The sequence below is a fragment of the Hyaena hyaena genome, unplaced genomic scaffold, assembly GCF_003009895.1.
Source record: "Hyaena hyaena isolate Hyena2069 unplaced genomic scaffold, ASM300989v1 scaffold_98, whole genome shotgun sequence".
Lineage (NCBI taxonomy): Eukaryota > Metazoa > Chordata > Mammalia > Carnivora > Hyaenidae > Hyaena > Hyaena hyaena.
The window spans coordinates 739010-749342 of NW_024080730.1; the positions used below are offsets into that span (position 1 = coordinate 739010).

General features: G+C 62.2%; 1 protein-coding gene across 2 annotated transcripts; it reads right to left on the reverse strand.

The window, feature by feature from the left end:
• Positions 1-438: 438 nt before the first annotated feature.
• UNC93B1 (unc-93 homolog B1, TLR signaling regulator) lies at positions 439-10333 on the reverse strand. Of its 2 annotated transcripts, none has more exons than XM_039235490.1 (11): positions 10173-10333; positions 9873-10014; positions 9174-9327; positions 6842-7003; positions 6532-6664; positions 6113-6206; positions 5410-5534; positions 4312-4494; positions 3729-4002; positions 1785-1903; positions 439-1093 (listed from the first exon to the last, which is right to left on the reverse strand). In XM_039235490.1, exons 1-11 carry the CDS (start codon positions 10266-10268, stop codon positions 746-748), a joined length of 1830 nt encoding a protein of 609 aa, XP_039091421.1. In that variant the 5' UTR covers positions 10269-10333; the 3' UTR covers positions 439-745. The 2 variants fall into 2 exon arrangements, with proteins under 2 accessions (XP_039091421.1, XP_039091419.1); XM_039235488.1 differs by having other exon boundaries at positions 10146-10333.

Here is a 10333-nt window from a genome sequence, read left to right on the forward strand (position 1 = left end):
ACCCACGAGGGACCGGCAGCCCCCTCACACGCTGCCGCGGTCCCTGCAGGCCAAGCGGGGGCTTCTCTCTCGCGGGTGGACGCGGTGGGACCTGCAATAACAGGTGCTGGTGGGGAGGGGCGGGGCTTCGGGAGGGAGGCGTGGCGGGCGGGCGGGGCTTAGGGGGTCCGCCCCCTCGTCGGCAGTCGAGAGGTAGATCATCTCGCCCCAGCAGGGTCCGCTGGGCACGCGCCCCGGGGGCGCCCTCCGTCCCCCCGCAGCTCCAGACTCCCAGTCAGGGCAATACAAAACCTCTTTATTTCGCATTTTCTAGAAAAAGTCGCGCCTCTTCACGGACCACGGCGGTATGATGTGCAAAGCACGGGTACCCTCGGCGGAGGACCGCAGCCCAGAACTGAGCTGGGGCAGGACCGGGGCGGGGGCGGGGGGGGGGGGGGGGGGGGGGGGGGGGGGGGGGGGGGGCGGCGGCAGGAGGACCCCGTCCCTTCTCGAGCCCGGGGAGGGGTTGTGGGGAGCGGCCCCTGGGCTGTCTCTCCAGCCCTAGGCCTGGCCCAGGGGTCTCAAAGCTCCGTCTCATCTAAGAGGGGCTGCGGGGCGGGCCCCCGCTGCAGGTGGCGGGGGGTGGGGGGAGCTCAGGACGGCCGTTCCGGAACACGGGGTTGGGGGACCTTCCTGGTGAAGGCGCAGTCACAGGGGCCGCGACCTGAGACGCGGTGAACCGAGGCCGGGGAGCAGGCTGGGCCCCTCACTGCTCCTCGGGCCCGTCGCCTCCCAGGGCCTGTTCGTAGGGGCAGGGCCGGCGGCAGAGGCCGGCCGGCTCCGGGCCGGGCCCGGGACCCGCGAGAGGCGCCTCCTCCTCCACGCCGTCCCCCGGGCCGCCGCCGCCGCCGCCGCCGCTGCCGCCGCTGCACTCGCCCTCCCCGTCGCTCTCGTCCGAGTTGTCCTCCTCCAGGTACCGGTAGCCGCGCACCTTGTGCTGGGGCCGCGGGATGCGGGGCTGGCGCGGGACCACCCCCTGCCGCAGCTTCTGCTCCATCCACAGGTACGAGGCCACGGCCGCCACCAGTGTCAGCAGCAGGACGGCCAGCTTAGCCTGTGCGCACAGAGAGGGATGCTGGGGACCCGCGGGCGCCCGCGCCTTCCGCCCCAGTTAGCCGCTCGGACAGGAGCGCTGAGCACCCTGCTGCGGGCCAGGCTCGGGGCCAGTCTCGGGGCCCGCTCGGCTCCTCCCTGGAGCTTAGGCTCCTGTGTCCCTTGCGCGCAGGGACCATAAGAAATGTCTCTCAGACGTTTCTGGCGTAACCCACAGCCAAACGTAATTCCCCATCACACCAGTCCATACACACATATAACCCGCATATTCCTAATCTCATCTATTCTATTTCATTTTTTTCCCCAAATGTTGGGTCTAGATGGTGGAAACTGACCCACCAGTAGGTGGGAGCAGAGCCCCAGGAGCCCTGCTCCCCGAAGGCCATGACCGACCCTCCACAACCTGCTCAGAGCTGACACCTGGTGAACAGGGCATCAGACTCGCCACAGGTGTCTGGGATGAACGCACAAGGAGAGAGAAAACCGTGAACCCCTTCAGAGACAGGTAAACTGAGGACCATGAGAGGTGAGGCAGAAAGTGGGTCCTGGGTTTGGAGCCGCTCAGTGGGCTTGACCCGGCCCTTGGGGAGTAGTGCCCGTTCGGGCTGTGAGGCTAGGGTGGGTGCGCAGAAAGGCTCTGTTGCCTGGGGGATGGCCTGTAGAGACCCTCCTCCTACCATGCCCAGGCTCACCTTCATGGGCAGGCTTGAACCCAGGTACACGGTGAAGATGGCCACCGCCTGCCACCAGTGGTAGATGGTGAAGATGAAGTCTTGCCTTTCTTTGTCCTCGTACAGGATTCCCAAGAGTGCTACAGGTGGGCAGGGCAGGAAGGGGAGAGGGGTCAGCCGGGACCAGAATGCCTGATCTCCCACCTGTGACCCCCCTCCAGCCAGCACTGGGTTGGTCTCTGCGCTTGGCCTTGGCACACCTAGAAAGCCCTTGTGAACCGGTCCTGGCCTGCCCCCTGGCGGAAGCCGTTGTTATTACACTGCCTGGGAGAGCTGAGCAGAGGCAGGAACAGGTGAACTTTGCTGGGGGTACAGTGTGGGCCTCACTCTGGAGCACATGTGTGGTCTCAAAAGTGGAAAGCTCTATACGCGGTCATATCCTGTCCTCTCTCGAACCCCAGGTGCATAATGCCAGGCCTTTGGAGGCTGTTTGTCCTCACCCTGGTCTCGGGGCGGGGAGGGGGGGGGTGGACAAATTGCTTGTAGCAACAAGCTTTCTGCAAATCAAGCGTGAAGTTGGGAGGTTTGGACTTATTTTTCAAGGAAGTGGGCTGGGAAGAAAGACCACTGGGCAGGGAGTCAGGAGACTCCGACTTTACTCTCAGGACTGTGCAGTGGAGAGAATTAGTACAGAAAGGAGGATTCAAAAGTTAGGTCTATGGGGTGACTCAGGGTAAGTTAACTCCCCATGGCCAGTTTGTAAAATGAGATGATACATATTATATGTTGCGATCTGAGGTTTTAATGTGAGAAAGGCCACACAGCACCTAGCAAATTGTACCCTCGCCTGCCACTCAGGACATTAACATCCCTGCCCTAAGGCCCGGCAGTGTGACTGCTCCCCTCGGGGCTGCTGTGGAAAGCCATGGAGCCCCCAGGGGTCACAAGGAGGAGGCAGGAAGCAGAACTGGGCAGGCAGAAGAGGAGGCCAGGACTGGGTCCAAATCCAGCCATATCATGGAGCTCAAGGTACCCAGCGTGGAATGCTGCCCAGAGCCGGCGGTTTCTGAGCAATAACCAGGAGAGTGTGGCCCCGAATGTGGGGCTCCATGCTCTGCAACAGATGCAGATGCCTGACTCTCTGATTGAGGGTGCAAGGGCCGCCTGAGGCAGCCCCTACCCTGCCGACAGCAGGCATGACCTCTGCCACATCACACCGCCATGGGTGACATTCAAAACCGTTAATAGCACTGGCCCATCACAGCAGAGGCTGATGTGGAAGGCCCAAATGACTGCATCTGTGTGTCATGGGCAGGACATGGGCATATGCCCACCTGTGGGCAGAGAGCATCACACAGCTGAACTCTGACCCCTCGGCCTTTCAGCCCAGGCTCAGGGCCTGGACCCTGCTCCTCTGTAGCCTGGTGCTGGGGCTTCATGCCTGCTCCCGGCTCTTCTCCATAAAAAGGCCACATGTGCACCTGCTCCCTGGAGTATGCACATGGCCACCTGCTGCTTCCCAGGCTCCCGAGAGCACGGACCGGCCCTGTCCTCTGGTAGGAAAGCCAAGTATCCCAAGTGTGGTTTGCCACACTGTCCCTCAGGGGTGCCCGCAGAGCCCTGCACCTACTCCACGTAGCCACAAGATCTCACACTAACCACCCCCCCCCCGGGTCCACAGGGCCCCAAGCCCACCCTGGGGTGTGGACAGGATGTCCATGGCATGCGACTCCCATACCTGTCCCCGGTGTGTCCACAGCCCTCCCCCTCTGTCCCTGCAGCCCATGGAACTTCCACTCCTGGGAGGGTCCACAGGGATCCTCACTCGCCTCTGCCATAACGGATCCTCAGTGCATCCACGGGACCCCATGTCTGTCCCTGGGATGTCTGTGTTCTTCCTCCACCACCCAGAGGTAGTCACAGGGTCCCCTGCCCAGCCATCCCAGCGCCCATGGCTGTACTCACTGCTGAGCCCCGTCTTATTGAGGGCACTGCCCACACCCCAGAGGATAGCTGCTATGTAGAGGATCCAAATGTGTTGCAGGACTCGAGGTGCGGGGGCCCAGAAAAAGAGGCTGAGAGTGAGGAGCAGGTGCACTGCAGCCCCAGCCACCAGGGGCACGGGGCGCGGCAGCCACAGCCACAGCAGGCCTAGGACCGAGGCGGCGGAGGCGCCCAGGCTATAAGCCACGAGGAGGTAGGCCAGACGTTCCAGCCCCACCGAGCACACACCATAGCCCTGGGGGGACAAGGGTGGGTGTCAGAGGTCAGCCCGCCCAGGCTCTGGCCCTCCCCACTTGAGGTCTTCGGGCTGCACCCTGTCCCCTCTGGACCACAGCAGGGCTGTCTCCCGCTGAGGTTCATGGAAGCTTCTGAGGGCACAGGCAGGGCAAAAGGCTTGAACAGTGTCCTCAGACACCAGGGCTGTGCCCTGCATGGAACTATGCACTTTATGGGTGTTCGAAACTTATTTTGTCCTTTAGCCAAAATACAAATTTAACCCGAAGACCTGTATTTTATCTGACAACGCCATGCAAGCTGTACTTGCCAGAGCGAGACCAGTGCAGGCAAAGAGCACCTCGAAGCCGCTGTAGATAAAGAAGGGCACGAGGTGCCGCAGGCGGAAGTCGCGCACGTGCTTGAAGGGCAGTTGGAAGATGTTGCCCCAGCCCACGCTGCGCAGGTCGATCTCCTCAGTCGGCCGGTAGGCGGCGCCGCACAGGCCCAGAACCTGCGGACCCACGGGCTAAGGGGGCGGGCGGCCAGGCACTCAGGCCTCAGGCCCGCCCCCTAGACACACCCACAGACCTCGGCCTGGCCTCCGGGTCCCGCGCCCCGCCCCACCTGCCGTTGACCTCAGCCCCGCCTCCCGGGTCCCGCCCCCTAGACACACCCACAGACCTCGGCCCCACCTCTCAGTCCTTGGCCCTGCCCCCTGACACCCCGTAGACTTTGGACCCGCTTCCCAGCCCCGGGCCCCGCCTCCAAATTAACCAAAAGACCTCAGTCCCTCCTCCCAGTCTGAGCCCCGCCCCCAGACGCACCCACAGACCTCAGTCCCGCCTCCCGGGCCTGGGCCCCGGCCCCAGACACACCCACAGACCGCGGCCTCGCCTCCCAGCCCCGGGCCCGCCTCCCAGCCCCGGACCCCGCCCCCAGACCCACCCGCAGACATCGGCTCCGCCTCCCAGCAGGGAGACACCCCCCCCAGACGCCCCGCCTAAGCCCCGCCAGACCTAAGCCCCGCCTCTCCGCCTCGGGTCCTGTCCCCAAATTCACAGGGACCTCGGCCTTGCTTCCCAGCCCCGCCTCCAGGAAGAAGGCACGCCCAGGCCACGCCCCCAACACCCTACTTCTGCCTCGGTTCGGCCTCCAGCCCAGTCCTCTGGGACCCTGTCTCCAGCTCCACCCCAGACCAAGCTTGGTTCCCCTTTCCTTGTTCTCTGGGATTCCAGGTCCAGGTTCGGTCCCGAGCCTCTAGCCAGGCTCCTAGGTTCAGGCCTCCTCCCCAGGATTCAGACCTGGCTCCCAACTCAGACCAGGACCTTGCCCAGGCTGCCTGGCAGCAACGTACCCACATAGCATCCGTTTCTCCCGCCTCAGCCCCCAGACTATTGCCTCCGCCCCACCCCATCCCGGGGCGCACCAGCAGCATGGCCAGGAAGGCCACGGCCATGAGCACGCTCTCCACCACTATGAGGTTTCGGCTCCGTGGTAACGTCTTCAGAACGGTCTTGTTGAAGCCACTGAGGATGCCCTGGCTGTTAGTACCTGGAGAGAGGGCGGGACACAGCGAGGACAGCACACTGTCAACCACAAAGAAATGGAGCAAGGACGGAGGGCGCAGGGCAGAGCTAGAGGTGGGGGGTGCAGTTCTTGCAAAGCCAAGGTTCATTTGGGGAGCGGTTTGGAGGAGCGTCCACTGGGGCTGGAGGGGCCGCAAGGAGAGGAGCACCTTGCCCCTCTTCCTGCCCTAGTGCCTGGAGGCTGGAGGTGGGGACCAGTCCACCCCCCTACCCCCCACTCCAGACATTCACCCTGCAGTGACTGAGCTCTGAGGGTGTGTGTGGCCCTGAGAGATATCCCCGGAAGCCTCAGCCCAGATGGTATCTCCTCCAGGCAGCCTTCCCTGATTCACCCTGACCCCACCAGGCCGGGTCAGATATCCTAACTGCATACTCCTACAGGGTCCTTTGCCTTGCCCATGAGAGCTGTGGACCACCAGGCTCTCAGCCCTGGACCTGTGGGCCAGGGCATCCTCCCTGGGCACTCTCGAGAGCCCAGTGTCTGCTGGATGACTCAGTAGGGGGCGTGAACAGGCCTGGGGATCCCACCCCACGAAGACTAACCGCAGCTCTGCACGTTGTAGAGTGTGTGGTTCAGGTCATACAGGTAGTGGTTCAGGAAGTAGATCATGGGCAGCTGGGCACAGGCGAAGCTCAGCTGTGGGCAGGAGGGCAGCTTGGGCTGGGCTCAGACCCAGGCAGGGGGCGCAGGCATGATCTGAAAGGGGTCTGGGCACAGCCTTGGCAGAACAGGAGCCCTCCCACCTCTGGGGGCGGCCTGGTGGCAGGAGGGAGTGCCCAATGCAGCGGGACTTTCTCCTCAACAAGGAGAGAATGAGGTCTGCCAGTAGAGGTAAGTAAGCAGAGGTTGGCTCAGGAAAGGACAGTGGGGCCAGAGGGCTGAAGAGACTGTGGGATGGGCTCCAATGTGTGGGCTCCAGGCTTGGAACACCCTCCCCCGTGGCCCCGGATGTGGCACTCACATGGAAGAAGCCATAGAAGATGGCTTGGAAGACCAGGAGATACGGTGCGTGGGAGCCCCGCGGCGGGCGCTTCTGGGGGCCCTGATCATCCTGCTCCTTATAATGGGAGTACTCGTAGTACTTCTGAGCCATCCTGGGCCACAAAGGAGAGAAAACCTCCCCCAGTTCAACCTTCACCAGGTGTCTCTGCTTCCTGCACCCAGGGCTACGGGCTATGTCTCATGGATGGGGAAACTGAGACCCCAAAGGCAGAAAGTACTCCCCCGGCTTCAGGTCTCCAGCCTCCCGCCCTGCGGCCCCCCAGGCTCACCTGGTGATGTAATTGCCCATGGAGGCCCACAGAGGCACAATGGCCATGCCCAGGGCCACAGCTGAGGGCACTAGTGTGTAGTAGCGCTCCCAGTAGTTGGTGGAGACAAAGAGGGCATAGATGCCCACAGCCAGGAACATCATCCACTTGGTGCCAAAAAACCTGTGGGCGGTAGGAGGGGTGCTGGCACCAGAGCCGGCCCAGACCACTGTGGCCTGAACCCAGAGTGGCCACGGGCCCAGGACGCAGCTCATGAGGCAGTGTGAGGTGGGGAGCAATCCCTGGCCTTGGAGTCAGGCTCTAAGACCGAGCAGCAGAGACGAGGATTTGCTGTGGTTCCAGGCGAGCCCTGCGTCCCCACACTTCAGTTTCCACAGCTTAAGGCAGGGGGCACGGAGCCCAAGCCACAAGCCTCTCGTGGCCGCTGCAAGGATGGGGGGAGACGGGGAGGTGTCACCCTCTGTGCCCACCCAGCCCCCATTTGTGTTCTGGGCTCGCTCGCAAATCCCCCTTCTCCGTCCAAGCTCACGTCCAAGGTCAAGGTGGCTTCAGGGCCCAGAGACACAAGTCAAACTCGGTGGAGGAAACTTAGGACCGGAGAGAGGTCAGAGGTCAGAAAAGGCCACACTGTGCTTAAGGGTGGCTGGCCACTGACAGGGTAAGGGTCCGCTCGGGGCACGGAGGCTACACAGGCTAGAAGCCACTACCAGGAGCTTTGGGGTGTTTTTGGGTTTTGTGCTCATTAGTTCCTTTCCTTGCCTTGGTTTCCAGGAAGCTCAAAGCCAAATGACTCTAATTTTCCGATACAATTACTTTCTCTATTACAGGGCCTCTTCTTTTAGTACCCTTATTTTGCCATATCATAAATAGGCAGCCCACTCTGATCTACTGGGGACGGTGGGGGGGGGGTAGGGGAGTCACATTTGGAGGGAGTAAATGAGCAAAAAGTAAAAAGATTAGCACTCAGCACTCACTGCCGGTGAGGCTGTGGCTTAAAAAATGATGCACACAGCCTGAGGTCACACAAGTTGGCACAGCCCTCTAGGAAATCAGCCTGATCGTCTGGGCAAGGGGCAAGCTTAGCGGGGGCGATTCAAACTTTCAGACTGCCAGGTGCTACCTGTCGATCCGGGCAAGCCGCTGAATGCCTCAGTTTCTCCATGTCAGAGCACCTGCCTGGGACTGTAGGCAATGAGGCAGCACTCACAAAGTGCCCGGCACATTGGAAATCAAACAAGAGTTAGCTGTTATTAACAGCGGTGTGTTTTCAGAGCCATAATGCCTCTGATCTGCTAGAGGCACCGCTAGAAATGTAGAATTTTTTTTTTTTAATTTTAAGAAGGAAAGAGCTACAAGCACAAAGTGAGCATGAAAAAAAAAGGAGGGGAGGGGCCGGGTGTCCGACTCTGAGCCACGGTTGGGTGCTCCCATCTCTGCAGAAGATGCTACCATCAGAGTCCTCAGTGTGGAGCAGGCCGAGATATGTGCAGTGAAAAGAAAGCAAGCGAAAGTGAACTTGGCACACGCTCTGGTGACAAGGACGTAAACGTTATCCCTGCCTCGTGCTAGGACAACACAGATAGCTGATTTACTGGGGGGCTTGGGACGGTTTTCTTTTTTCTGGTTTTGGTTATGATCCTAATGATCTTTGTACAATGATGTTAAAGGAGTTTTGGGTTTCTTGGGCTTGGGGTTTTTTGTTTGTTTCTTGTTTGGTTGGTTTGGGTCTTCTTTTTTTTTTAAGAGAGAGGAACTAAAACCCATCTAATTTGTCCGCTAGACTCTGGGTCTCATCTGAGCAGAGAGCCACCTCCTGGTGGGGAGGGTGCATGTGGAGGGGGGTTTTGCACTGGCCAGGAGGCTGGACCAGATGCTTCCAAGGCTCAGATCCAGGGTGGATCTTCCGGCACTCGCCGTGCCACGTCTTTCCAGTGAGAAATGTCCCTTAATACGGGCCGCAGAGCTGATCGGGCTGGGCTTGGTGCTGGGCCTTAGGGCTGATCAGATCCTCTACAGAGATTTCACAGCCCTGGTCTTGGAAAGGTCCCTATAGCTCCAAACCACAGAGGAGGGCACAAACACAGTGCCACATGGGGCAGGGGCAAGCTGAGGGAAGGAGCAGGCGTGAGTTTCTGTTGTGGGAAAGGTGCCCTGGGGTCAAGCTCCTGCTTCCTTCCCAAAACGTGGGTCCTCTCCTTCCTTCTCACCCCTCCAGGTAGGCACCCTCCCCCCAAGAACACCGGGGCAGGCGGAGACCCCATGGGCCAAGGGCCCTTGCACCCTTCAGTATCTGAGTGACAGTCCCGCCCTGTTGGGGACAGCAGCGTCGCACCTGATGAGCACAGGTGTGTAGAGCAAAGCAGCGATGGGCGTCACGTTGATGCCCATCAGCATCTTGCTGTCGATGTCAGGCAGCCCCATGTTGCCATACTTCACCTCGCGGTAGGTCTCGTCATAGTGCAGGATCAGCTGCATCTGCAGGAGACCTGGGGACAGGGAGAGGGCACAGAGGGGACAGCCTAACTCCGGCCGAAACGCGACAGGGACCAGCGCACAAGCCTGAAGGGAGCACCAGTCACCGAAGGGGTCCCCGATTCCAATGCCCATGAGGACAGAGAGGGATGCCCAGGCTGGGCCAGGCCACCCGACAGCCGGCGGCAGCGTGGCCACTTGAATCCATGCCCTCCTCCCTCACCCCTGCTCCCCGTCCCCGCTTCCACCCCAGCCTCCCACGTCCAGCGCTCCAGATCTGGAAGGCGGCAGACCCGCCCAGGGCGCCCAGACCCTGGCCACACACCACCCCCCGCCCCGAAGGTTCTGGCTGGGAATCCAGAACACCGCACCTGCCCCCACCTCCATGTGGCGAGGCCACAGCTGCGGCTGCTGGCGCGGCAGACGAGGAAGTGAAAGAGGAAGGGAAGCCAGCGGGCCCCTAAGTTTCCCTTTCCCTGCTCGGGGCCGGGAAGGGGGGCCGCGGGGAAGCTTCTAGCGCGGGAGCCCGGCCGGGATGCGCGCGCGGCGGGCCGCCTACCCAGGTAGACGCCGTAGGTGAGCATGCCGCCCGCGCTGGCCGCCAGCACGTTCTTGAGCACGCCGAGCCGCTTGCGCCGGTAGTAGCGGCGCTCCTCCTCCTCCTCGTTGTAGTTGGGGTACGCGCCCACCAGCTCGTCCAGCTGCGGGGCACGCAGGGCGCTCGCACGCGGGCTGGGGGTCCCCGCGGCCCGGTCCCCGGCGCCCCCCACCCCCACCACAGCCGTCCCGGGGGCTGCACCCCACCCCCGCCGGGGACACCCGGTCCTCGCACCTCCTCACAGACCCCGTCCCCGCTCACCGGAGCCCCCGGCCCGTCGGGGACCCCGAGCCGGTCCTCATCGCCCTGCGGCCCCGCGGCCCCCGCCACGCGGTAGAGCGGCGGCGCCGCCTCCATGGCCCGTCCCCGCCGGAGCACTGGCGGCGGCCGCCCGGGGTGGCCGAGCAGCGGGCCGGACACTT

Bases quoted from the DNA above. Each gene is read 5' to 3' on its own strand.
- UNC93B1 (XM_039235488.1), bottom strand. From the start codon at position 10,268: ATGGAGGCGGCGCCGCCGCTCTACCGCGTGGCGGGGGCCGCGGGGCCG. The intron at 10,015-10,145 runs GTGCGAGGACCG...CGTGCCCCGCAG, and splicing joins GGGACGGGGTCTGTGAGGAG to CTGGACGAGCTGGTGGGCGC. The intron at 4,495-5,409 runs GTGCGCCCCGGG...GTGGGTCCGCAG, and splicing joins CCTTCCTGGCCATGCTGCTG to GTTCTGGGCCTGTGCGGCGC.